The sequence below is a fragment of the Lepidochelys kempii genome, chromosome 1 (genome assembly GCF_965140265.1).
Source record: "Lepidochelys kempii isolate rLepKem1 chromosome 1, rLepKem1.hap2, whole genome shotgun sequence".
In the NCBI taxonomy this organism is placed as follows: domain Eukaryota; kingdom Metazoa; phylum Chordata; order Testudines; family Cheloniidae; genus Lepidochelys; species Lepidochelys kempii.
In genome coordinates, this window is record NC_133256.1 from 54,119,691 (window position 1) to 54,146,963 (window position 27,273).

The window sequence follows — 27,273 nt, forward strand, 5'->3', positions numbered from 1 at the left end:
CCAATCCACTAACAAGTGGTTGAGCTGTCACAGGCATAGGACACTGTTACTAAGATAAGTTGCTAGGAACAGAAGACTTCTGGCTGCTTTCTGTACCTCCTGGTGACAGAAAATTGTAGCTTGTGATCAGCTGAGCTAAGTCAATACATGATGTTTTCAACCAGTTTTTTTCTTTCACTGCTCATAGGCATAGGGCAGGCTGAACCCAAAATTCCTGAGTGGCAAACATGCATTACCTTTGTCAATTTAACTTCTGAAAAAAAAAAATCTCATCAGTTGGCTGATTGGCTCCTTCAATTCTCCTGTCTAAAAAACTTGTACCAAACAGACCTACTCTCCATTGTCTTCACAGAGATGAGAGAAAACACGTTGGCATTTTAAATAAGAGGGCCTTTGTAATAATAATTTGCACATGCATTGTGCTTTTCATCCAAAAATCTCAAAGCTCCTTACAAATGTCTAAAACAAATTAATTAAGCTTCCAAACCCTTCTGTGAAGTAGGTATTATAGCCACAGTCTCTGTAGGAAAACGCCACGGATTCTTTAAAAACATATTTCTGTTGGAAATGAATTAGCTAGAAACTAAATAAATGCTGAATTTGATACCTTAGAACTGGAGCGTTAATGGATTTAGCAGCTTGAATTTTTCCAACAAATGCAGTATTATAGCTTAAACTCTCCAAGGCTGTAGCTCCCAGATCCAAGATATCAGGCTTAACCTAAGTACAAAGGTCCCCTCAGCATCTGACATATTTCTCACAGGTGCTGAGTTTTATTGCTCTAACCAGCCAGTTCAAATTGAGGACAGTTTAATAAAACAGAGAAAAATATCCCAACAGTGATCTATTCCAGGTATCACGTGTTGCAGGCATGATCACGCCTTACCACAAAACTATGTTTGAACTGGTCATTAGATGAGAAGCTATAACTTGCTGCACCTGGCCACATACCACTTGACTGTTATGCTGAAGGCTGGTATTCTCTGAAAATGAGACCTACTGCACAGCAAGCATAGTCCGAGTGACAACACTGTTAGAGGTTCGTTAGGGACGAGGGTTGTCAAAGGAAATTAAGATGGTCTAAAAAAAAATCAAAAACTCTCACTCTCCTGGAAGCCGAGTTTTTATCGGGAAAAGAGAGACGTGCCAGAGACTCCAAAAAGTCCAGCAGGGACTCTGTTATTGCTACTGAATTATGTAAGTGTAACGCCGACAGACCTTGCTTGTTGCAGGCGGGACCAAATCTGGGATCTCTGGAGCTAAATGCACGTGCCTCTACTGCATGGCTGTTGGCTGACTCTGTAGAGCTGTCTCATTAATTTTTCTCTCTGAGTGGTCTTGGTGGCACTAGATGGGACAGAGCACCACACCCAGGAGGTGTGTGGGTTACATAAGCACGATATGAATTTTCTGAGGTGCCAGTTAGATGTGAAAGCTGAAATCTACCAAATAAGATTTGCCAATTGGATAAGCGTTATCACCAGTATCTGACTGGAATTTCATTAGGAAATCTCTTTGTATTGAATCCAGGGACCCTTACCTTACTAATTTTACCACCAGGTTCTTTCCAGGCCCACTTTATCTTGGAGAGTATTTTTCAAGAGGCCACTTAGTTATTCTTAACCAATCTCCAAATGCATTTATTCACCAAGGATCACATAGGTATATAGTTCATAGTTTTATTGATCAAGTGTAGATACACCAAACACTCTAGGCATGTACTGAACACAAAAGGCACTTGCAGTTTTGTAAGATATTAAATAGATTAGTGTTGGGGCCCAGCAGCTCTACCCAGGAACAATATAAATAACCAAGAACTCTCACTTATAATCATCAGTTCTTTAGTACTTCTAATACAGTTATCACACTTCACATAATTCTCCAAAATTTCTAATGCGCTCTCTCTCTATACCTCACACAGATAGGGGTTATATTTGTTCTGATCCATTTTTCAAAATACTTCTCTATGTATCACGGGGTCAAACTGCCAACATAACAATTACTCTTCATTAATCTAATAGCCAGAACACTGCCCAAATTCTGCTGCATTTTCGAAACATCCGCTTGTTGAAGTCTGTGACTAAAGCAATTTTTTTTAAAATCTGCATCTTGTCCTACCGTTGTTGGGCATGGATAACAATTGATCCTCTTTATAACAGCCCTTCTCATGTTTGAAAATTATCAGTTCCCCCTCAGTCTTTTTTCCTCAAAACTAAACATGTCTAGTTGTTTTAACCTTTCCTTATAGGTCAGGTTTTCCTTATATCATTTTTACTGCTCTCCTCTGGACTCTTTCCACTTTGTCCATATCCTTAAAAAGAGGCACTCAAAGCCAGACACAATATTCCATCTGACACCTCACCAATGCAGAGTAGAGCTGGACAATTTCCTCCTGTGTCTTACAGACAACATTCTTGTTAATACAGCCCAAACTAATATTAGCCTTTTTTGCAACTGCATCACAGTGTTGGCTCAGATTCAATTTGTGGCCCACTATAATCTCCAGATCCTTTTCTGCAGTACTACTGCCTAGCCAGTTATTTCTCATTTTGTATTTGTGCATTTGATTTTTCTTTCCTATGTGTAGTACTTTGCACTTGTCTTCACTGAATGTCATCTTATTGATTTCAGACCAATTTTCCAATTTATCAAGGTCATTTGACTTCTGATCCTGTCCTCCAAAAGGCTTGCAACCTCACCCAGCTTGGTGTCATCTGTGAATTTTATAAGCATACTCTCCATGCCATTATTGAAGGCTTTAGTGAAAATATTGAACAGTACTGGACCCACTGCGAGATCCCCCTGGACATGTCCTCTCAGTTTGATAGTGAAACAGTGCTAACTACTCTTTGAGTATGGTTTTACAACCAGTTTTGCACCCACCTTCTCGTAATTTCATCTTTACCACATTTCCCTAATTAGCTTATGAGCATATTAAATGGGACACTGTCTACAGACTTACTAAAAATCAAGATATATCACGTCTACTGCTTCCCCTCTCCCCCACTCCAGTAACCCAATCAAAGAAGGAAATTAGATTGGCTTGGTATGATTTGTTCTTGACAAATCCATGTTGGCTATTCCTTATCACCCTATTTTCCTTTAGGTGCTTACAATTTGGTTGTTTAATAATGTGTCCCAGCATCTTTCCAGGAATTGAAGTTAAATTGACTGGTCTGTTATCATCCAGGTCTCCTTTGTTCTCCCTTTTTAAAGATAAATCCTATATTTCCCCTTCTGCAGTTTTTTGGGGCTTCACTCTTCCTGCGTGAGCTCTCAAAGATAATCGCTAAGGGTTCTAAGATTGCTTCAGCTACTTTTTTGAGTAACCAAGGGTGAAATTTGTCTTAAATGCATCTAACATATGACAATATCCGTTAATCTGTTCTTGCCTGTGTTCCTTCCTCTTTGCTGTTAATACCAATCGTATTAAGCATCCATCCACCGTTAACTTTTTAAGTGAAGACTGAGGTAAAGTAGCCATTAAGCACTTCTGCTTTCTTGGTGTTGTCTATTATTAGCTCTCCTTCCCCCCAAATGGTGAATTTATACTTTCCTTCGTTTTTCTGTTGCCCTTCATATATTTTGATAAAGTATCTGTTGCTTTAATATATTCCTATTCTTATTGCCTTTTATACTCTTGCTAGGTGCAACTAATTTTGTGCCTTCACCTTTCTGATTTTGTCCTTTCATGCTTGGGTCATTCTTTTGAACTTATCCTTAACAGTTTGTCCACATTTCCACTTTTTGTAAGCTTCCTTTTTGATTTGCAGCTCATTAAAGAGTTCCTGATGCAGCCACATCAAACAGCCAGAAGCAAAAACCTTACTTCATTTCTCATTTTAGCTCAGTTACTGTAGAGATACTGGCATGAATTCTAACTGGAGCATTAACTAAGCATTTTGACACATGATATATAAACCTTGGTCCTAAAGCCATGCTTCTGAGAACCTCAAACACCATTTCTACAGAAATTAGGTTTCTCTTAAGGAAGCTGGCTGCCATTTCACTAGTTTTATAAAAAGGAAGCCTGCCCCCAGTAAAGATGGCTGCCATCTCCCATTGGTTCAAATGACACTAATGCCACCAATTACCCTCAAGGAAGATGACCACTGTTTCACTAAGGGCTAGATTCACAAAGAGAACTTAGGTGTTGCAACACCCAATGCCTGGATGCCCTGCCACCCAGTGGAATTCGCAGTCCTGAGTTAGGCATCCTGGCTTCCCATGCATTGGATGGGGAGAGTTAGACACCTAAGAAAAGGATTCTTAGAAGTCAGTATGATGAATGGGGAGCCACTTAAGTGAGCCAAGACAGAAATGCAGAGGAAAGAGGTGAGGCTTAGGGCCCAGATCCACAAAGGTAGTTAGTAGGGCTGTTGATTAATCGCAGTTTTAATTGCACTGTTAAATAATAGAATACCAATTGAAATTTATTAAATGTTTTGGATGTTTTTCTACAATTTCATATATATTGTATTCTGTGTTGTAATTGATATCAAGGTGTATATTGTTTTTTATTACAAATATTTGCACTGTAAAAATGATAAACAAAAGAAATAGTATTTTTCAATTCACCTCATACAAGTATTGTAGTGCAATCTTTGTTATGAAAGTGCAACTTACATAGATTTTTTTTTGTTACACAACTGCACTCAAAAACAAACCAATGTAAAATTTCAGAGCCTACAAGTCCATTCAGTCCTACTTCTTGTTCAGCCAATCGCGAAGTCAAACAAGTTTGTTTACATTTAAGGGAGATAATGCTGCACTCTTCTTATTCACAGTGTCACCAGAATGTGAGAACAGGCATTTGCATGGCACTTTAGTAGCCGGCATTGCAAGGTATTTACGTGCCAGATATACTAAACTCTTCATGCTTCAGCCACCCACTCCAGAGGACATGCTTCGATGCTGATGACGCTCATTAAAAAAATAAGCATTAATTAAATTTCTGACTGAACTTCTTGAGGCAGAATTGTATGTCCCTTGGTCTGTTTTACCTGCGCATCCTGCCATATATTTCCTGTTGTAGCAGTCTCAGATGATGACATGTTGTTCATTTTGAGAATACTTTCACTGCAGATTTGACAAAATGCAAAGACAGTACCTATGTGAGATTTCTAAAGATAGCTACAGCATTCAACCCAAGGTTTAAGAATCTGAAGTGCCTTCCAAAATCTGAGAGGGACAACTGTGGAGCTTGCTTTCAGAAGTCTTAAAAGAGCAACACACTGATGGGTAAACTACAGAACCCGAACCATCAAAAAAGAAAATCAACCTTCTGCTGGTGGCATCTGACTCAGATAATGAAAATGAACATGGATCGGTCCGCACTGCTTTGGATTGTTATCATAGAATCATAGACTTTAAAGGTCAGAAGGGACCATTATGATCATCTAGTCTGACCTCCTGCACAATGCAGGCCACAGAATCTCACCCACCCACTCCTGTAACAAACCCCAGAACGATGTCTGAGCTCTTGAAGTCCTCAAATCATGGTTTAAAGACTTCAAGGTGCAGAGAATCCTCCAGCAAGTGACCTGTGCCCCATGCTGCAGAGGAAGGCGAAAACCCCCCAGGGCCTTTGCCAATCTGCCCTGGAGGAAAATTCCTTCCTGACCCCAGATATGGTGATCAGCTAAACTCTGAGCACGTGGGCCAGAGCAGAACCTGTCATCAGCATGGACGCATGTCTTCTGGAATAGTGGTTGAAGCATGAAGGGACATGTGAATCTTTAATGCACCTGGCACATAAATATCTTACGATGCCGGCTACAACAGTGCCACAGACAAGAAGCAGGCAGATTTATCTCCTGCAAATGTAAACAAACTTATTTGAGTGATTGGCTGAACAAGTAGTAGGACTGAGTGGACTTTCAGGCTCTAAAATTTTACATTGTTTTATTTTTGAATGCAGGCATAATTCTGCATTTGTAAGTTCAATTTTCATGATAAAGAGACTGCATTACAGTACTTGTATTAGGTGAATTTAAAAATACTATTTATTTTGTTTTTTACACGGCAAATACTTGTAATCAAAACATAAATATAAAGTGAGCACTGTGCACTTTGCATTCTGTGTTGTAATTGAAATCAGTATATTTGAAAATGTAGAAAACATCCAAAAATATTTAAATAAATGGTATTCTATTATTGTTTAACAGTGAGATTAATCACGATTAATTTTTTTAATCATTTGACAGCCCTAGTAGTTAGTAGTTGAATTCCCATTGATCTCCACTCATGATTCTCAGCCATGAACCTTCTCTTAGAGTTAAAAGAAAAGGAGTACTTGTGGCACCTTAGAGACTAACCAATTTATTTGAGCATGAGCTTTCGTGAGCTACAGCTCACTTCATCGGATGCATACCGTGGAAACTACAGCAGACTTTATATATACACAGAGAATATGAAACAATACCTCCTCCCACCACACTGTCCTGCTGGTAATAGCTTATCTAAAGTGATCATCAGGTGGGCCATTTCCAGCACAAATCCAGGTTTTCTCACCCTCCACCCCCCACCACAAATTCACTCTCCTGCTGGTGATAGCCCATCCAAAGTGACAACTCTTTACACAATGTGCATGATAATCAAGTCTGGCTATTTCCTGCACAAATCCAGGTTTTCTCACATTCCCTCCACCCCCATACACACACAAACTCACTCTCCTGCTGCTAATAGCTCATCCAAACTGACCACTCTCCAAGTTTAAATCCAAGTTAAACCAGAACATCTGGGGGGGGGGGTATTGTAGCTCACGAAAGCTCATGCTCAAATAAATTGGTTAGTCTCTAAGGTGCCACAAGTACTCCTTTTCTTTTTGCGAATACAGACTAACACGGCTGTTACTCTGAAACCTCTTAGAGTTAGGCACCTAAGCCAGATTGTCCCTCTCTCATCAAAAATCACAGAAAGAGAGTTGCTGCCTCATTGCTTTCCCACTTGGCTTTTGGGTATAATCACCTGGGATGTGGAAAACCTGTTTTTTTTTTTATATATGATCTCCTTAGACCAAAGAAAGAGTGATGATATAGCCCATCAGCTAGGATACTCCCCAGGGATATGGGACAGCTGAGTTCAAATCCCTGTTCCAAATCAGGAAGACGAGGATTTGAACCAGAGTCTTCAACCTCTTGGATGAGCAGCCTAACTACTAGACTGTGACTCATACATTCCCAATCTGGATCTACTCACCCCAGTCACATTTTGACCATACCTACGGCAGCAGGTACCACAGGTGAGATGGGGGTGGGGTGGGGAGACACAGAGTTTGAGAATCCCGCTGGGGCTTAAGCATGAAGGAGGGCTCAGAGCAGCTTAACAACGGTGAGGTAGCATCAAGATTTGATCAGTTTTCCCCATATCTTCCAGCAGAAACGTAGGCACCTCGGGGGATTTAGGAGCCTACAGGATTAGGCAGCAGCTGAACAGTGGTTTTTGGAATGTCAGTGGCATCTAAATGTTGGACGTAGGCACCTAAGAGGCAATTAGATGTCTAAATCCTTTTGTGAATCTAGCCATTCCCATCAGACCTCTCAACCTTCAAACCTGCTTATGAGTAACAACCAGTCACAATGTGTGATGTGACTGAAATGTAAACCGTCTATCTTGTTGTGTGTCACTCATAACTGACCGATTATAATGTTTTAAAACTGTAACACTTGTTTTAAAGGGTATTTTCCCTCTGGGAAAGTCAAATAAATAATTATTTTATAAAGAAAACTAGAAAAAATCAGAAATTTCATCACATGCAACCACACACATGCAACATCAGGAGGTCTGACCACAGACTGCTACCAATTGAAAGAAGGAGTAACTATTAGCCTCTTTTTTGTGCAGCCTTTAGAGGTTGATGTGGCACATACTTTGCTAGCGGGTTATATCATTATTTGTTAGACCAGAGTAACTGTTGCCCCTTACTGTGGGTGGGAGTTATGTTCTTCTTGTTACAGTTAGCAGTGCCAAGCCTGTCAATATGGTACATTCATTCATAGAATCATAGAATATCAGGGTTGGAAGGGACCCCAGAAGGTCATCTAGTCCAACCCCCTGCTCGAAGCAGGACCAATTCCCAGTTAAATCATCCCAGCCAGGGCTTTGTCAAGCCTGACCTTAAAAACCTCTAACGAAGGAGATTCTACCACCTCCCTAGGTAACGCATTCCAGTGTTTCACCACCCTCATAGTGAAAAAGTTTTTCCTAATATCCAATCTAAACCTCCCCCACTGCAACTTGAGACCATTACTCCTCATTCTGTCACCTGCTACCATGGAGAACAATCCCCCCTCATTCTTCTCTTCTGCAGACTAAACAATCCCAGCTCCCTCAGCCTCTCCTCATAAGTCATGTGTTCTAGACCTCTAATCATTTTTGTTGCCCTTCGCTGGACTCTCTCCAATTTATCCACATCCTTTTTGTAGTGTGGGGCCCAAAACTGGACACAGTACTCCATATGAGGCCTCACCAATGTCGAATAGAGGGGGACGATCACGTCCCTCGATCTGCTCGCTATGCCCCTACTTGTACATCCCAAAATGCCATTGGCCTTCTTGGCAACAAGGGCACACTGCTGACTCATATTCAGCTTCTCATCCACTGTCACCCCTTAGTCCTTTTCCGCAGAACTGCTGCCTAGCCATTCGGCCCCTAGTCTGTAGCGGTGCATTGGATTCTTCCGTCCTAAGTGCAGGACCCTGCACTTATCCTTACTGAACCTCATCAGGTTTCTTTTGGCCCAATCCTCCAATTTGTCTAGGTCCTTCTGTATCCTATCCCTGCCCTCCAGCATATCTACCACTCCTCCCAGTTTAGTATCATCCGCAAATTTGCTGAGAGTGCAATCTACACCATCCTCCAGATCATTTATGAAGATATTGAACAAAACCGGCCCCAGGACCGACCCCTGGGGCACTCCACTTGACACCAGCTGCCAACTAGACATGGAGCCATTCTGAAAGGCCATGTGATGGGCCATGAGAGCCAGTGGTTCTATTCCCATTTCTGCCAGCGATGACTTTGTACAGCCTCTCAGTTAACTTACCTGTAAAAGGTTGAAGAGGGTTGATACTCAACTGCTGCTAAAGTGAGGGTATAGGAGGTTTTGCTCAATAAGAACTAGGAAACACACAGAAATAGAAATAGCAGCAAATGAAAGATGTTGCATATCCGCTCCTGGTTTCCAGCTCAATATTTGCCTAGAGCAAAAGTATATTCAGATGCCTGATGCATCTGAAAGGTGGTACACATGCAAGCTCTGGAAAACTGGGAGGAAACAGATATACCATACCCCCAAACATCAAAAGGGATACACAAACATTGTAGACTGTAAACCCTTTTAGGAAAATATTTTCTATTATGTTTGGAAGTGCCTAGCACAATGAAGACACTCCTAGAAACTAATAATAATAAATAAAATATTTGAGGTTCTAAAACTTGCACACCATGTTTCCAGCTGCCGAAACTCTAACTTTCCACCTATGGTAGTAAAGAAAGATCCATCTAAGGAAAGTACCTTTCACAAGCATATTGCTGTCGGCGTGATAGAGCATGGACTGATGAAATTTAGAAATATATGAAAATCCTTTCTGCATTTTTAAGCAAGAGCCAGCATTGATCAGATATCACATCTCAGAGCAGTGGAAATGCCTCACAGAGGAAGCAGCACTGGACAGAGCTCTGAGCAAAGAAAGCCAAGTTTGTCACGTATGCGGGAGTTCATTAGCACTGTATTTTCACCCCAAGTGAGGTTTTGTGGTTTCCTGTGCATAGGCCTGGTGAGCGACCGTGCAGGTTTAGCCCCAGCAGCATTGATAACCGTTCAAGTCCAAGAGTCAGGTCTGATCTTTCTTCAGGAGTTCCTCACACTTTAAATTTCATGACGGGCTAAGGACTGGGTAGTGCTCAGGGAGCTGCCACCACAGACATACAATTAACTCCAGAACTTCTCTCACCAGCTACCTGGGCAGGAGCTTGGATCACATTCTCACCAAGGCCCCAATACGTCTGAGACAGGGACTTTAACATCCTGCAAGGTGTCGGAGCCCGTATGCTCTTCACCAGCTTTTTCGATATGTAAAATGTGGAACTCCCTCGCCTCACTATACCCATTGTATCCTGGGTCCAGCTAGTTGATAAAACAAATACTTCCTTTCTCCTACCCTTTGTTTGTCTTGGCTGTTTAGATGTAAGTTTTCGGGGGGCAGGAACTGGCTTTTCCTGGGTGTTTTTTCAAAGTGCCTTCTACCACAATGGGATTCTGATCTCAAGTGGTACCTCTAGCAGCAAGTGAAATACAAGAAGAAAGGAGTTCATCACCACAGCCTGTAAACTGGAGAGAAGACTTGAGGGTCTATCATCTTGTCTCAAATGATTTGTGGCAAACGGCTTTGGCTATGCCCATTCCCCACCCTATAACAAATGAACTAAAGTCGTGCTGCCAATTTGACCGACTGTATCCACGCTCTAGAATCACTAAAAGAAAGACAGGCAGATACTTGAGGATTCGAAAGATTATAGAGCTGTAGCTCTTACTGTGTCCACCCTGGAAACAATTAATCCACATTGGATGCATTTTTACCATCACTGCATAATGGAGGGAGGTGGCTGCATTAAACAAACACCTTCTTAATACATTAGTGTGGAAGTTCCTTCAATGCAAGACTGCAAGATTAATAGGGGTGATTTTTTTTTTGAGAGCGAGAGAGAGAGGGATAAGGAAAGGAGTGTTTGAGAGAGGTCTAATGCCTTCAGTTACTAAACCAGCTGTCTGACTGTGGAACCCTGGGTGGGGTGTTCTGTCCCCTCTAGTGGTACAGAGACCACTTAGCGATTAATGAGTCTGCTACAGCTTAGCTAAGAGGCATGTGGCTTTTAGCTCATGCAGTAGAAACTCATGCATTTAGCTCCAGAGGTTCCCAGGTTTAATCCTGCACGCTGATGACCAGGATCTGTCAGTGTTACACCTGGCTTTAGCATGAGTTGTTGGGTTGTAAGCATGTTTTTGCATAGGTTCTCAAATGAGGACTACTTGATAGCAACCCATACAGAAAGGATCATGGATCAATAGCCCTTTCCACCTCAAAGAGATTCACTTGGAATCAGCATTGGAATGGAATGACTGAGGGATTTCAGGCTTATACCTCTAATGAATTAGCAGCTCACTCAACGGAGAAAATAACCTTTAATTTTGACAGACCCATTTAAGGTCTTAAAAGAACCTGGCATGCTTTTAACCAGCTGCTGTTGCAGCTCTGTCTAGATTCTTCTTTTCTCAGATCGGACTTTCATTATTAGGAAGCAGAATCCTGTGTATAAATGTAATTAAGGAGGCATGTAGCTGCTCCAAATATTTATCTTTTGTCCAAAGCCCCTCCAATGTGTCACCTTGCTCTACAAAAATGGCAATTTTCCTGCCATCTTATCTGCTCAGCATCTGGGCTTCCTTCTTCATGTCTGTTTTCCCGTGTTCCACAAGAAGTTAGGTGGGTTATCAATTCCTACCCTTAAAAGGGCACAGAAGGCAACCTGACAGGCCATTTTGTGATTCAACTTACCAAGTACACTAACTTGTCCAACCCAGGCCAACTCTGAAAAGGCATCTGAAGCACTGTGTCTGGAACAGGGCAGCAGGAGGTGGTAATTTATTTAGGCTCTTAAGCTGAGAATTCAACTCCTGCAGGGTCTAGTATCTCCTCCTGGTAACCATCTTCTGCTGGCAGGCCACCGAAACAACGAACAGCCCCTGCACAGCTTAGGACATTATGCCATAGCAGAAGGCAACTGCCACATGCAACTTTAAAAATCTAACAGAAGGGAAGTTCTGCTCCAGCTCAGTTCCGTCTCCCCCAAAAGAGCTAAAGCCATTTTTGACCCTCAAGCTGTTGCTTGCCTTGATTACCCAGCCAGCCACAGACCTCCCACAGCATGTTTAGTCCTAAAATGGTGATAACCTTGTTACTGTGCAAAGACATCGTTTTGGAATATATTTTCATTTTGCTGTACCCTCCTAAGCTTTCAGTACAACTGAAGCTTGTGGAATGATTTCATAAGCAATGTATACATTGCCATGCAACGCCTTAGTGGCATCAGAGTTCAGTGAAACTCATCCAGATGCTTTGGGTAGACAGTGCATGCCCTGTCACATAACTTGTTTACTCTTCAGCACAGTAGACATGACTGTTTGGAGGGGACACCTTGTTCTTGGGCTGAAGAGGGTATTATAGATCAGTGTTTGTCAACCTTTTTGATGCCAGGGACCGGCTTGCTGCTTTCCTAAACTGTGTCCGGGAGATCTCGGGGACCGGCACCAGTCCACAGAGCGGTTGTTGAGAAACACTGCATAGATGACCATGGAGAAAGGAACTTCGGAACAGCCGATTTATGAATGAGCTCTTTGTAAGAACTGAGGTCAGGAGTTGGGGCTGGAACCACACTAGATATTTCTTCACAAAGGAAGGAAAACTAATTTCTTCCTCACGCAGATGGAATTCCTCAGGCAGACAGAGGTTGGAGAGTGTCCAGGCCGCTCCGGAAACAGAGCTAGAATCTCCTTGACCACTCAGTAGGGAAAGACACAGGAATAAGCCTAAAAGGGACGTGAGGTGCGATCGAAGAGGCAGACAGATACTGAACCCCCCAGTCAGGGAAACAAAACCACAGAGAGAGAGAGAGAGAGAGAGCGTGTGTGTGTGTAAAAGACCCAGAGAACCCAGCAATGCCAACTGGCAGAGGGCACACCATCTCATAATTCCCATCAGCCCTGACACATTCACAGCCCCAACTCACTGTTGTCATCATCTGTACCTAAAAGGTGTCATGTCAGGTGTCATATGCAAACTGGTAACACACTGGTCATTAACATTATTGTGTGGTGCACATATGGGAGGTGTACAAAGAATTATCGATGTGTGCCTAAGCCCAGTCTGTCCTACACAAAGCAACACTGGTTTGCAGGCTTGACTGTCTCCAGTGTAAATTAGACAAGGTGAGACCAAAGCCAAGGAAAAGTACATTTACATGGAAGGTAAACAAAGCCAGCAGGCAAGCAACTGGGGGATGGCAGCGAGTTAACAATTTTGACCAGTGCTGGAGACTGCACCCCCCAGGAAGCCTTTCTGCCTCTTCAAACAGGGTCAGTGAACTTTAGGAAGATACAAACAGAAGCAAAAAGCCATTTTATTATCCGTCCCTAAGGGGACAATAGGGCATAGCACACTGCAAGCCTTATGAAAGTTGGGTCCTCAGGTCTGGAGGATTAAGGATGCTGATAACTTGGTGTCAGTAAGGAAACTTCTTTGGCAAAGATTGTAACTTGCTAGAATTAAGTTTGAGGCACTAGAAAATGTGTTTTGTTCATAACCATTCTTGTCTCTAACTCACTGCCAAAGTCACTGACAAGCACTCAAACCAAAAACTAGTAACAAGAAATTTAACGTTAAAACATGGAAGGACCCCAGGGTCCAAAAATAGGTGAAACAACTGTAATGAAGGGGGAAGGAGGTTCCTCTGGGCCTACTTTTTTTAGGTGTCACTTTGGCATATGGGTCTGAGAGCATGACCCCAGATAAGGTAACACTGTTTTTAATGGTCAGGGAGTGACACATGACTCGAAAAGGAGGGATGCATAAAGGCAATTTTCACTGCAAATTAATTTTCCTTCAGGAGTTATTTCAAAACATGGATTATTTCACCACCAGCTGTAAATGAATTTGCCTTTATTTGTACTTGCAATTAGAATATTTTAATCTAAGGATCTAGCTGGCATTTCTGCAAAATGTATCGTACTGAAATAAAACTGCCTTAGGGTATGTCTACACTATGAAATTAGGTCAATTTTATAGAAGTTGATTTTTAGAAACCGATTTTATACATTCAGTTGCATATGTCCACACTAAGTGCATTAAGTCGGCAGAGTGCATCCTCACTACCGTGGCTAGCATCGACTTACAGAGCGGTGCACTGTGGGTAGATATCCCACAGTTCCCACAGCCTCCGCTGCCCATTGCGATTCTGAGTTAAGCTCCCAATGCCTGATGGGTCAAAAACATTGTCGCAGGTGGTTTTGGGTACATGTCATCAGGCCCCCCTCCCTCCGTGAAAACAACAGCAATCGTTTTGCGCCTTTTTTCCTGGGTTACCCGTGCAGACGCCATACCACGGCAAGCGTGGAGCCCGCTCAGCTCACCGTCACCATACGCCTCCTGGATGCTGCTGGCAGATGCGGTGCTGCATTACTACACAGCAGCAGCTCCTTGCCTTCGCGGCAGATGGTGCAGTAGGACTGATAGCCATCATACGTCTCCTGGGTGCTCCTGGCAGACCTTGGTGAGGTCAATCGGGGCAGACATGGACAGCCATGGCTATTCTCCTCTTAGAACACCGAATGGGAGCCAGACGCTCCAGGTCATTCTCTTCTTTAAGTTTCGTCTCATGGAGATTCAGTCCTGCCTAGAATATCATGCAAGCTGGAAGCTTCTGCCTCAGGCTGCTCTCCCAGCCAGCAGCACCACATGGTCGCACCTACCCCAGCCTGCCCCTTGCTCCCATGGCTCATGAAGCCTGGACAGTAGCAAGGCGCAGTTCAACTATAGGCTGAGCAAGTGCAGAATGGTGGTAGAATGTGCCTTTGGATGTTTAAAAGCTCGCTGGTGCTGTCTGCTGACTAGGTCAGACCTCAGCACAACCAGCATTCCCATTGCTATTGCTGCTTGCTCCACAGTATCTGTGAGAGTAAGGGGGAAGACGTTTATGGTGGGGTGGGAGGTTGAGGCAAATTGCCTGGTGTCCAGTTTTGAGCAGCCAGACACCAGGGCAATTAGAAGAGCACAGCAAGGCGCGCTGCGCATCAGAGAGGCTTTAAAAACCAGTTTCATGACTGGCCAGGCTTTGGTGTGACAGTTTTGTGGGTTTCTCCTTGATGCAAACCCACCCCCTTTGTTGATTTTAATTCCCTGTAAGCCAACCACCCCCCCCCCTTTGAAATAAACTATTATTTTGAAACCATGCATTCATTCTTTATTAAAAAAAATAACGGACAGGGTAGCCCAGGTGGGGTGGGGGAGGAGGGAAGGACAAGGCCACATTGCTTACTGTAACCACACTAAAAAATCAAACAGTTTGAATGACCGCCTTCTGTTGCTTGGACCATCCTCTGGAGTGGCTAGGTGGCTGGAGCCTCCCCCCACCCCTCCGCATTCTTGGGTGTCTGGGTGAGGTGGCTATGGAACATGGGGAGGAGGGTAGGTGGTTATACAGTGGATGCATCTGGGGTCTGTGCTCTTGTTGGCTTTCCTGCAGCTGCAACAGATGCTTCATCATGTCCGTTTGCTCCCTCAACAGATGCTTCTAGATGTCTGTTTGCTTCCGCATTAGCCTCAGCATCGTGTCCTGCCTCCACTCTTCGCACTCACTTAATTCTTTCCTGGCCTCTGCCACTGAATGCCTCCATGCATTAAGCTGTGCCCTATCAGTCCTCCCGACTGCATGAGCTTGGAAAACATGTCATCACAAGTGCATTTTTTTCGCCTTCTAATCTGCAATAATCTCAGGGATGGAGATGATAGGAGGAGCGTAGAAACATTCTACGCTCTACGATTCTGGGGGGACTGCATGGTCACCTGTGCTGCTGAGTACGCCACGCTGACCAAACAGGAATTGAAATTCAAAAGTTCTTAGGGCTTTTCCTGTGTACCTGGCTAGTGCATCGGAGTTCAAAGTGCTGTCCAGAGCAGTCACAATGGAGCACTCTGGGATAGCTCCTGGAGGCCAATACCATCAATTTGTGTCAGCACTACCCCAAATTCGACCCAGCAAGGTCGATTTTAGCGCTACTTCCCTCGTCAGGAGTACAGAAGTCGATTTTAAGAGCCCTTTAGGTCAACAGAATGGGGTTGGTTGTGTGGATGCAGTCATTTTTAAGTTGACCTAACGCAGCTAAATTCGACCTAACCCCATAGTGTAGACTAGGCCTTAGACAGTTAGAGTACAGGGATGCTGCACAGCTTCTCAGCTATACATTAGTTTTCCTTCCCTGGTCAGTCTAGTCCCTGTATTCTGATTGGCCTTGCTGTCACATCTGCATAAGCACTGTGGGGTTATTTCTCAGTGACATAGTTTGTAACTACCTGTCCTCTGCAACTGGCTGACAGCCATTACTAGTCAAGAATTCGCATAAACTTCACAATTCTTTCCAGCACTATTATGAATATGCAAATCACTTGACTCATTGGTTACTATAATCCTTCTGCTCCAGAACTCAGCATTTCCAAACTGTTAAAATGAGATACTTAAACATCTTTTTTATCTAGCTAAAACTGGGGGGGGACCCCAACATTTACTTGAAAAGTGCAGGAGGGACACAGGGAAGGCCCAGAAATATGGGACTGCAAAATGTAGGAAAGGAAAAACTAGTCTCTCTTTCTCTTCTTCAGGTACAGTCCTGCTCACTTTAAGGTCAATGGGTATTTTTGCCAGTGACTTGAATGGAAGCTGGATTTAGCCTTCTGTAATCCCTTTCTCTCCCCCTCCCTTTGCAGGGCTCTGAGAAACTTGTTACTTGGTTTGTAGGGGGAAAGAGGCAGTTATTAGTTATCTAATAAAACTGGGAGTTAGCCCCTCTCAGTTTTGTTTGGAAACATAACCTAAACAAGAAGTAGGGTCAAATCTGGCTCTCTATTCATGGGAGTTGCCCCCTATTGATTATAACAAGACTATTTGCATAATAAGTCAACCATACAATCTGGCCTGTGAATTGCAGCTGTTATGGGAGAAAAAGCATTGCTGTCCTGGGGGGGGGGGGAGAAATGAAAAGATGGAAATGAAGAGGAAGAGGAAGAGGAGGGAGAGAAAAGAGTAGGGAAAAACAGGGTCAATAGATCTTTAAATTCTTCAGCATGGAAATTTGAATAATTAAACATTGAAGCATATCAGAGACTTGAAGCTGTTTACCTGGAACTATCATGTCCCGGGCTAATAAACTTGAGATCTTTGGCTTCAGAAAATTGCTACAAATACCTCCTCTTCCTCCTCAGAATTTATTCAACCACCCGGGTTATTTCTGGATTAAGCACCCTCAGATTATAATAATGTGCTCCATCATTTTTTTAAAAAGGTTCTGCTGACACCCCACTCGCACCCCCTCCAAAACCTGTTCCCCTTCCCACATCTAATGATTTTAGGATCTAATCTGTAACGTGTGCTAATTTAAGAGTAATTCCTTCCTGTGGTTTTATTTAAGTTTTTGTTTCACATTTTCTAAATGTATTACATAAAGTTCTAATACATTAATCACCATCTCATGTCATAGCAATTTTATTAAAAGCTTATACTTACAAATATGCATTCTGAAGGGATTTCAGGAATTTTTGCAATTTTCTCTGAACCAGGCTTGTTGAACCAATGGCAACAATGCTTGAGCTGTGTAGAGCAGCTTCCAGCAATAAAGTATATCTACACAATATATCTTGTCAACTCAGGCATGGATTCTTCTTGTGTTTAGTCCCAAAGAGTTATAAACAAGTTAGTTTTATCACAATATGTTGTGATAAAATACTTAACACAGCCCTATAAGTTACTGTACCTGATACCATTCCAATTCCAGAAGAAATTCCAAGAGATAATTCCCCTTACATGAAGTACTGGAAAATCTGTTAGCTATTTTGCAGTTAGTGTTTGCTTATTAATATGGTATCATCTTGCTGAAATCCAAGACTTGGTACCATGAGGTATTTTTCCACATAAAATTGCTAATGCCAACAAGATTGTCCAAATGGGATCATCATTATTAAAAATATTAGGCAGTAAGGAATGTAATTACTACAGTGATTGAATATGACAACTGCTAATCACAAGTAGAATCCTGGTACAAATCTCATTTCCAGTATACAAGAAAGGACACAAAACCTTTTTAACATAATTTATATACATTTATGGCTTTATACAACAGTAAAGGATTGTTCTTGTGTCTGTAGGTACATCAGGCACTTCTCTGAAAATATCCAAATATGAACTTTAATTCTGCGATGTTACTGAATAAGAGCAGTGGAACACAGAAGTGTTGTTACACCACCCATGAGTAAAATTAGCCATATTTACAAGCCATTCTCTGGTGATATTGCTGGTTTGTGGAACAACCCTCAAAAAGGAGGCAAGTTTTAATGCCAAGGTTTTTTGTTTGTTTGCATAAACCACACTGCATTTTTACGTAATGATTACAAAAAACATGACATCTTATCTAAAATCAGTTATAAATTAAGAATCCTAGCAATTTCATAATGAAAATATGAACTTCAAATCAGTAAAAAAATAAAAAAGTACTAACATACATCCAGTGGTTTAACAAGTGCAAATTTTATACTATTTTATAATTGGTCCAATTTTAAGTTCTCTCCTCTTCTTAGGGATGCTCTGTTGACTTAAGCCAATAATAAGCAGTACAACTTTTGCTTATACATGTAGGCAATTTGTCAGTTTATCAAAGCAGAGCTTTCCAATTAATGCATCTACTATCTAAACATATATCATATAGCTATATTATGGAAACAATACATCTTTATATTTAAAATATCTGAACAGCTCTATAATACAATATACTTTTAATAACAGTACAAACCAGAGAAAAGTCAAAACCAAAGCTGCATAGGTAAGATCATCTGCACAATTCACAAAGCAATCATTTACAATAATTCTGACAAACTAATTTACTCCAACAGTTCGGTACTTTTACTGAAAAGAATTTATTACTAGAGGTCACATAATGTTTGCTTTCATGACAGACAACCTACCCTTCATTAGATTTCACAGTATCCCACAGTTACAAGCAAAAATATTAGAACTTTGACACACAAACGAAATAAAAAGAAAATGCAGAACCAAAATTCCCACCATCTATAAGTATCTATTCTGATAATGATCAAACAAGACTTCCTGCAGCCTATTTTAATTAATGAACTGTTGCATTCAAGCTCATCATAGCTATAAAAGAAAGAATATATTTGTAAGTTATACAGTAGCAATAAAATTATAAGAGGTAAACTGTTAAATGTAGAATTTTCAGCTCCTGCACCAGAGGGTCAAATTTCAAAGGGTCTCTCTTTTGGCACATAGAGGTCAAATAATTATATGACTCAGTACTTCACTTACTCTAGTCAATTGCCATTGGAAAGCAAAAATTTTGCACATGCACCAAAAAGGAGGCTCTTTGGAAACTGGTCCCAGAGTCTTCTGCTCGTGCCATGGCCAAGAGCTGTGATCACATTTCAGATATCATTAATAGGGAAGTTATTAGACAAATGCAGGCTGTTTTAGTGATATGCCAGCACTGAGCACACACTGTAATTAATATCAAGAACTTTTTTATGTTGTGTTTGTTAATCTTCAATCTCCTGGCACATCCCACAAATGATCTGGAGAATGACGATGGAGAAGATGGGAGCTAAATTGGGATTATAATCACTTTCCAGTTATGGATCACTTGAAAATAGTACAGCAGAAAAATTCATTTCCATCCCTGGGCCTATTGTAAAAATTGCAAATATTGTAAGTGCAGAATAAAAATCCTCAGTTTTTTGGTTGGTTTTTGTTTTTTTAATAAACAATGTGCAGTAATCAGTGGCAGGCAGGCAGGTTTACCTCCCCTTTCATCCCTCAAAACACAATTTAACTATGTAAATACAGCAAATATTTACCAAGTAAAGGCCCAATCCTGTAAACCCTGCTATGGGCCCAATCGCCTAAAAGTAAAGGTTTGCAGGACCAAAGCCTTAGTAACTAAAGCTATCCCTTCTCCCTAAAACTCTTGTGTTTATGTAACTTTGCTATTTCACTAATCTTCCCCACCCCCAGAAATGGAGAACAAATATGTCCTTGCCCTGAAATGTTATATAATGCAAGTTTTATCCCCCATGTAGTTTTATAGTAGCACTTTCAAACCCCCTAAAATAGAGTGCGATAATAAAAATGCTGACAGACCCTAAAACTAATGCTAAATACAAATGGAAATTCTGTCATTAACTTTATTAAAATATGAACATTCTTAAAACAAAGATCCTGCTTTTGAGTCCACAAACATTATGAGACCTCCATGAAATAAATACAACATGAAGCATTGTACAAGCATCTAACAATGAATACTTAACACTTTGTGGTAGTCAGAGTTAAAATGGTAATAGAAGCTGATGAAGTTTCTAAAAATGCATATATAAAACCGATTAAATATTTCCTAAACATGAAACGGAAAGTGTCTGTCTATACACATCACTCTTCTGCCAAAAAATATGGGACAGAAATGTTCTGAATGCAAGGTACTCAGTAAGCTTTTTTCTTTCTTTAGTAGCACTCTAAGGTGCTAAGCAAATATATAAAAATGTTCACTTCATCCAGTTAAAATACTGTATAAATGAAGGTTATGAATGCTGCCAGATTTTAGATTCTGTAAATTTTTTTTAGGTAGGCTATATAACAAAGTAAACTTTAATTATAAGAACAAAATAGCTTTATAACTATTCCAAATATTCTCTCAAGTCCAACAATACCATTCATTAATCTGGAAATCAGACCCACAAATATTTTTGCATAAATTTACATAATAAAAAGATCGGTAACATACCAATTGGTATATAATCTATTGTTTGTTTTGAACATTGACTATTCAATGACCTTATCTGGAACTTATTTACCAGGCCTCTGTTTTCTCATATGGAATGTGTATCAATTTTAACAAACACAAGGCAGTTCATACAGCTGCAAAACAATGTCCACAGTTGTCTCAATTCATCAGTTCAACAGAACACGGGTAACTTCAATAAAAGTTAAACTTACTCAGGGCATGAGACCACCACAGTATTACAAGAAGTTTATAGGTTTTTTTTGGACCAAACAGATATTTTTTTAAAAAATAATTCTCCATTTACAGCTCATACTGTACAAAAACTGAAAGCACAACATGATGCAAAAGTATTTTCTGTGATTATATGGTGTAGTGAATTTGGCACTTCAGAATAATGAAATTTCCAATGGCACAGTTCTTATCTACAGCAGCACATAACCTGCAAACACTGGGCAAACATCCTGTACAGGAAAAGTCTGTTTGCTGCCAATTTTGACAAAAGGAAAAAATGAGAACAGTTTTATCAAGAAAACTAAAAGAGGGGCGAAGGACATCTTTGGACTACTTTTCTCGGTTCCTGTTGTCAGACAAGTCTGAAGAGCTTTAAACTGTAGCCTAGGGGAAAAAAACAGAAAAAACACAGTGAAACAAAATACAAAATTAATGTTCACAAAAAAGCAAAAGAGATAGAATACGTGCTCCAAATAGCTCTAAGTCAGACAAGAATGAAAACTTCCACTTTATTGTTATTTTTATATATATATATTTTAATACTACTGGCTAGATGTCCAAAACTACTACTCTACCTGTCCAAATAAATGCTAGAAGTCTGTATTAGGTATCCTCATTGCATATGCGTAAGTGTAAAGTAATTTACAACCCATTAAAAAAGCTAGCAAGTTAGACAACAGTTAGATGGTAGATGCAGGCACATGACACTGCAAACCATTAAAGCTTTAAGCAATTCCAAATCTGTTAAAGCCTGTACTTTTCCTTTAAACTCATTTTCAGATTTTTTTTTTTAAAATAGTATGAGAATTTACCTTGCACTAACTCCTAGCCCGACACCCAGCTATGTGTGGTGGTCTTCACACTGTGTGGAAAACTTTGGTTAGGCAACACACTGTCAAAGTTAAAATCTAATGTTTCTCCATCCATAAGGTCATTACGAATAATTGACTCCATGTCACAGTCCAACCGTTCAATTAACATGTCATCTAAGTCACTGGGAAGCTTCTCCTGATGGAGAGAAACAATTCCCACTCTTCCATAGCCATTGCAACTGTTAACAGCAGCATAAGGGTTCATTGTATTCATATGCATTGGGTGACTCATAGGCACTTGTAATGAAGTTTTCACCGTGGACAAACGATTTAAACCTGAAGTATGTGACATGGCATTCACTGTGTGTGACAAGGCACGACCATTAACTGCAACTGTTGGCTGATTACGTCCTTGGTGTGGGTGGGCATTGGGAGTCATCATCTTGTTGTGGGATGGTTGATTACCATATGTTGACATCACTGAATCTGAGACCATCAGCACATTTTGGCCCAATACTCTACCACTAGGTTGAGAAACACCAGTATCTACTGATGCCAAGATATCATTGTGCGGAGGAGAATCAGAAGTTAGTAACTCCTTCAGGAGTCCTGCAGGACAGTTATATTGGCTGATCGTTCCATAGCTTGATTTACTGTCTTGAAGAGTTTGCATAGGCATCTGGGGCAAAGAGTTCATGCCAGCTTGAGCATATGTAAATTTTCGGTAGTCTGGATTTGGTGAACCTATACTTGTGGTTGGTGATGCAAATGAATAACCTGGTGTTTGCTGCATCATTGTCGCTGGAGAAGACTGGGTCGATACGGTCAGTGATGTACTAGGTGACAACAGGTTGAGATTATCCAAAAGATTCTCCATATTTTCAGAATTGCTCATCTCTGAAAGGCTGGGTAGAGTAGAAGCCATTTTGGTTGCTGATGAAGGATATACCATAGAGTGCACATCCCCATCTCCAAGGTCATCTTGTTCTGGCAAGATTGGAGAAAGTCTTCCACTAATTGTACTAGCATTAGAGCTAGTTCTAGGTCTAAAGGTACTCCAGTTATCAAAGTCATCATTACTGTGAGAGTTGGGGCTTGCAGGCCACTTTGAAAACTGTGATCCTGGGCTGTCTCCATTTCCTTCTTGGCCTGACTGAAGGGCTGCCTTTTTCTTGGCAGCTCTTCCTCTGCTTTTCGCAAACTTGCTGTTGTTGTCCATGGATGCTGCTCTTCTCCTAGGTGACTTTCCACTCTTTCCTCCTTCAGGGTTGAGCATCCACCAAGAACTTTTTCCTGTTCCCTCATTCTGCACCCTGATAAACTTGCTGTGCAGCGACAGGTTATGACGAATTGAATTCTGAAAGATAAAATATGGGATAAGAAAAGGGCCAGTTCTCTTTATCTCAACATGTAACATTTAAATGAGCAAGCCATTCTGATGCTACTTGTGTGAAAGATGCTATAAAAATAACTATGACTGAATTACTGTACAAAACACCAAAAACTTAACTGCTGTACCCAGTATCTTTTTTGGAAAAGGAATATTTTGCTTAATACCATTAATGTAACCTATCTTTCAAATTGCGCATCAAACCTCATCTGATAAACACAACCAGGGGCACTACTAGCAGGTTCTGCTAGAAATCCTTATTTACATGATTTTAACTCCTTCACTGGAGAAACGAAAAATCCCTTCAATTTTTCATTTAGTTTGAAAACTTAAGTGTAACGGTAAAGCTTGGAAGGGTGCTAATTTAGAAAGATATGTATTGGTTCAAAACTGGCTTGAACAAGTTAGCCATGCTTTGTCATATAATTTATCATATGGTTTAATTGCATTTGACATGATAGAAAGAAGAAATTGGCATGTGCCAGAGGCATCAATTTGAAACATGATAAGAGGACACCAAAACCAGAAAAATTCACTGAAGAACTGGTTCTCAACTTGATTGTATGAGTCCCTGCTAAAGTGTAGCCTGCATTTAGGCAATTTTATTAAACAAATGGATTTTTTAACCCAGTACATGAGGAACTGTTCCATTTCTATCTCTCTCTCTCTCTCTCTCTCTCTCATCACACATGCTACCCTGCAGTAATATCACAGCTTCAGGAGGGTTACTTCTAAACAAAGAAGATTTGAATAATTATACTTTTGTGACAAAATATTTATTAACACGACAAACGGTTTATTCACCACTTCAAAAACTTACCCTTTATAAAAACTCCTAAATGCAGGCCTCATACGAGACTGGATTCATTATAATCAAGTTGTAAAAACCTATTTTTCTGTAATATTTCTTTTTTATTTTAAATAAAACTCAAAAATTATGCTAAAACATGGGATTGCTGTAATACAGCAACTACAAGAAAATCCAGAGTTTATTAATATTAATGTTGTTGATAGCACTTTAAAGCTAAAGCATGACCCAGCCTCAAGAATACAATCACGTAAGCCCCAACCTGCAAACACACACAAGTAGTCCCCGTTGAACTCTCTGAGCCTATTCACATGCATAAGTAATTTCAGGATCAGGTCCCAAGTTAAACAGATAAAAATTGCAATTGCTAAACAATGAGGAAAGAGCGAAGACAAACAGCAGAGAGGAAATATGACTCATGGAGAGTTAAACTTCATCCTTAAAACCATCTTTTTCTCCTTGAACATTTTAGTATGTGAAATTAACCATTCTAATACCCAAAGGCACAAGAGTTAAAGGATGACTGTACCTCTGCAAAGAGAAGACACTGCTCATATCTTCACCAGAGCCACTGGAGCTTCTAGCCACCTTCTGAGACATGAATGGCTTCAGAAAAGCCACTGACCCCAGGAGATCCACAGCCAGCCAGAGAACACTCTGAAATCTCATGCCATTGATAAGCAATTTTGCATAGCCTAGCCCAAGGCCCCCATTCCTGCTGAAGGCAAGAAAGGGGCAGCATGTCTGCCTAAACGTTCCTGGTATTATTCCTCAAGTACATGAGCCAAGATCAAAGGGGACCGAACCATCAGGCAGGAACCCAATAACTGAGGATCCCACATGAGGAATAGGGGACAGCATCCCCAAAAGACCGTCCTCATGCTAAGGCCATCTGACAACTGGACACTGGTCGGTGGAGGACAGACAAGTCTCCAGATGCACTCTCTCCAGTTCTGACCAACCCAGGGAGCTTTTTCCCCCTCCATATGCTGCTGCAGGGCCACAGCTCTGTTGTTACAATTGTGGTTTACCCCCAGTTGTGAGTTCAATGGTCAGAAACTGGGTGAAAGCTCAAAATGTTATACTACCTACAACAGTGAGTATTGACAGAAAGGGTATGAAGAGATGCAGGAAAACTGGATTAGTGCAAATTAGTGGGCCTATCAATCAGACCCAAGAACTGTCATGACTTTCAAACAGGAGAATGGAACTGGAAAATGATGGATCAAAATTAGTGTGCTGGAAATTAGGCCTAATTGGTGGGCAAAATAAGATCTGAGAAGATGGCTTATTCCACCCATCACCCCCTTTTGAGGTACTTAGGGATTAAAATGGCAAAATGGACTCCTTGTGGATTCCTCAGGAAAGGCTGGCAGGCCTCTGCTTCACTCAAGAGACTGTGCCCGTCTCTGGTGAGCCGCAAGGGTCATTTTGACACTCAGACCTCAGGACACGAGTTGGAACACCTGACCACCACTGCTGGACCAGCGAGAACTATGGATTGATATATATGAGATTCTGCTCTGTCCTTCCTTCCCTTGTGTGTTCCTTTCTGTCCTCCTATCCTCTCTCTCCCTCAGCTTTTCAACTGCACCAGCATAATGGAATAAGATGGCCCATCCAGTCCTTACCAGTCTGAGGAGGACTGGTGAAAGAGGAACCTGACCGGGGCAGCCAGCAGGGAAGCAAGCAAGCAAGCAAGCCAGGGTCTAGAGCAAGAGCGGTCATGAGTGGCCTGACAGCTCAAAGCATCTACCTGTGACTGACCAGCCACCTCAAGTCATAAGAACATCAACAAAAAGCCACAGTCCTCCACCATTACTATCTCTTCTTTCCCCCTTGTTTCTGGTTTGTCAAACACAGGAAAAGTAACCACCAGTCACAGGGTCAACTCAGCATTTTACAGCAGAACTAACCCTTTCTTCCCCACAAAGGATTATTTCACAAAATAAGAGACTAACCAGTATCTTCTCTCTGAAAAAGGAACTTTTAATCACAATGAATCTCACTGAGTTATGCCAAACAACTTCATTTCCAAAATGCTTTATGTTTCATTTTTGATTCTCTGTCTCTCTCATGTATTCTAATCAATATAGTTCTATATCCTGGTGTGACATTTCTAATGTGTTTGCCACAGGACTAACCAGGCTGATGTCTCTGCACTCAAAACCCTGAGACATTTAAAAGTGCTTAGTGTTATACACGGACAGGGCCATGTTAACACCTTCACCTCTTTGGGCCCACTTGTTCCTCTGAAATTAATACAACCACCCTTTCCTCAAAGCTACCATCACTCAACTAATGAGTACATCTCACTGCCTGTACCAACACCCAGATGGAAGAAGTTAGCTTGCTGACTTGGTTGAGACCAGAGAAGGCAACTAGAGTATTGTCTCTCAACCATCTGAAGTCTCTAGCTGCTATGGGACCTGTCAGAGGATTCTCTTTGTGAGGAGGGGCTCTGCCACATGTGGAGATGAGCAGATATTGATGTCCCAGCTCTGCGACACCAATCTCTTTTTAGTCCACCTCCTGGGGCCACAGAAAACAGTTTAAGGAGGGTGGCCTGTTCTTCTGTTCTGTCTAAAGGAGAAAGGGTAGCAATACCTTCCTGACAATGGCTCTAGCAACTTGGGGCATCTCAAGGGGCACATTGTCCCTCTTTTTCCATGCAATGGTGGCAGAGGCAGATCTATACCCAGATGGAGATACAAAATGCAGCCAGCAAGTCAGCAGTGGCAGGCTCCTCTCCCACGCTAGCTACTGAAGATGCTTTCAGGGTCAGGTACACTGAAGATCTTCAAGACTTCAAAAACAAAGCTAAGAGTATCTGCCAAAGGCTCTGCTGCAAATGTGAGCTGCCTCACTGCTGCAGGGAATCTAGAAGAATTTTAGAAACAAAAAAAGTTTAAAATTGTCTTTTTAAAAGGTAAAAAGTAATACAATTAAAAAAATACATATCAATATTAAGGCCAGAATTTCCACCCTCCATTGTGAAGGGGATGTTTTTGTTTGTTTGAAACAGGCTCTCTAATATGAAATAGTTAGAATGGGGATATGCCCTTCTTTGGCATACTACATCTTTCATCTCTGATCCGAGGATACGTACTCTAGTTAGAACAGTGGGGATCACCATTTTTTATTCTCATATAAGGGCCTGACCCTGTTAGGTGATAATACTGCCTGTTGATGCTGTGTACCTCTTAACCACCATCATATTTGCTGGGAGTTTAGGGCTCTCAGTACCTTGCTGTACCCAGATCGAATGCCCTTCTCTTCACCACACCTGGCATCTTAGCTATTGGCTACAAGCCAATGAGGGCCAAAACACAACTCCTGTGGAGGACCAAATGTCACTCTTTGGTCAACCATGAAGTTCACTGTTGCCCCTTCTACAGGCTGAACTCACTCCATCTGAAGCACT

General features: G+C 41.3%; 1 protein-coding gene across 1 annotated transcript in view; it reads right to left on the bottom strand.

The window, feature by feature from the left end:
• Positions 1 to 17,289: 17,289 nt before the first annotated feature.
• Positions 17,290 to 27,273, bottom strand: part of FOXO1 (forkhead box O1) — an 85,427-nt gene continuing 75,443 nt past the window's right edge. The window contains exons 2-3 of the mRNA XM_073342645.1: positions 21,652 to 23,008; positions 17,290 to 21,223 (exon numbers count right to left, since the gene is read on the bottom strand). Coding sequence (XP_073198746.1) covers positions 21,665 to 23,008 — 1,344 coding nt within the window. The 3' untranslated portion in view covers positions 17,290 to 21,223; positions 21,652 to 21,664. The remainder of the gene's footprint in view (positions 21,224 to 21,651; positions 23,009 to 27,273) is intronic.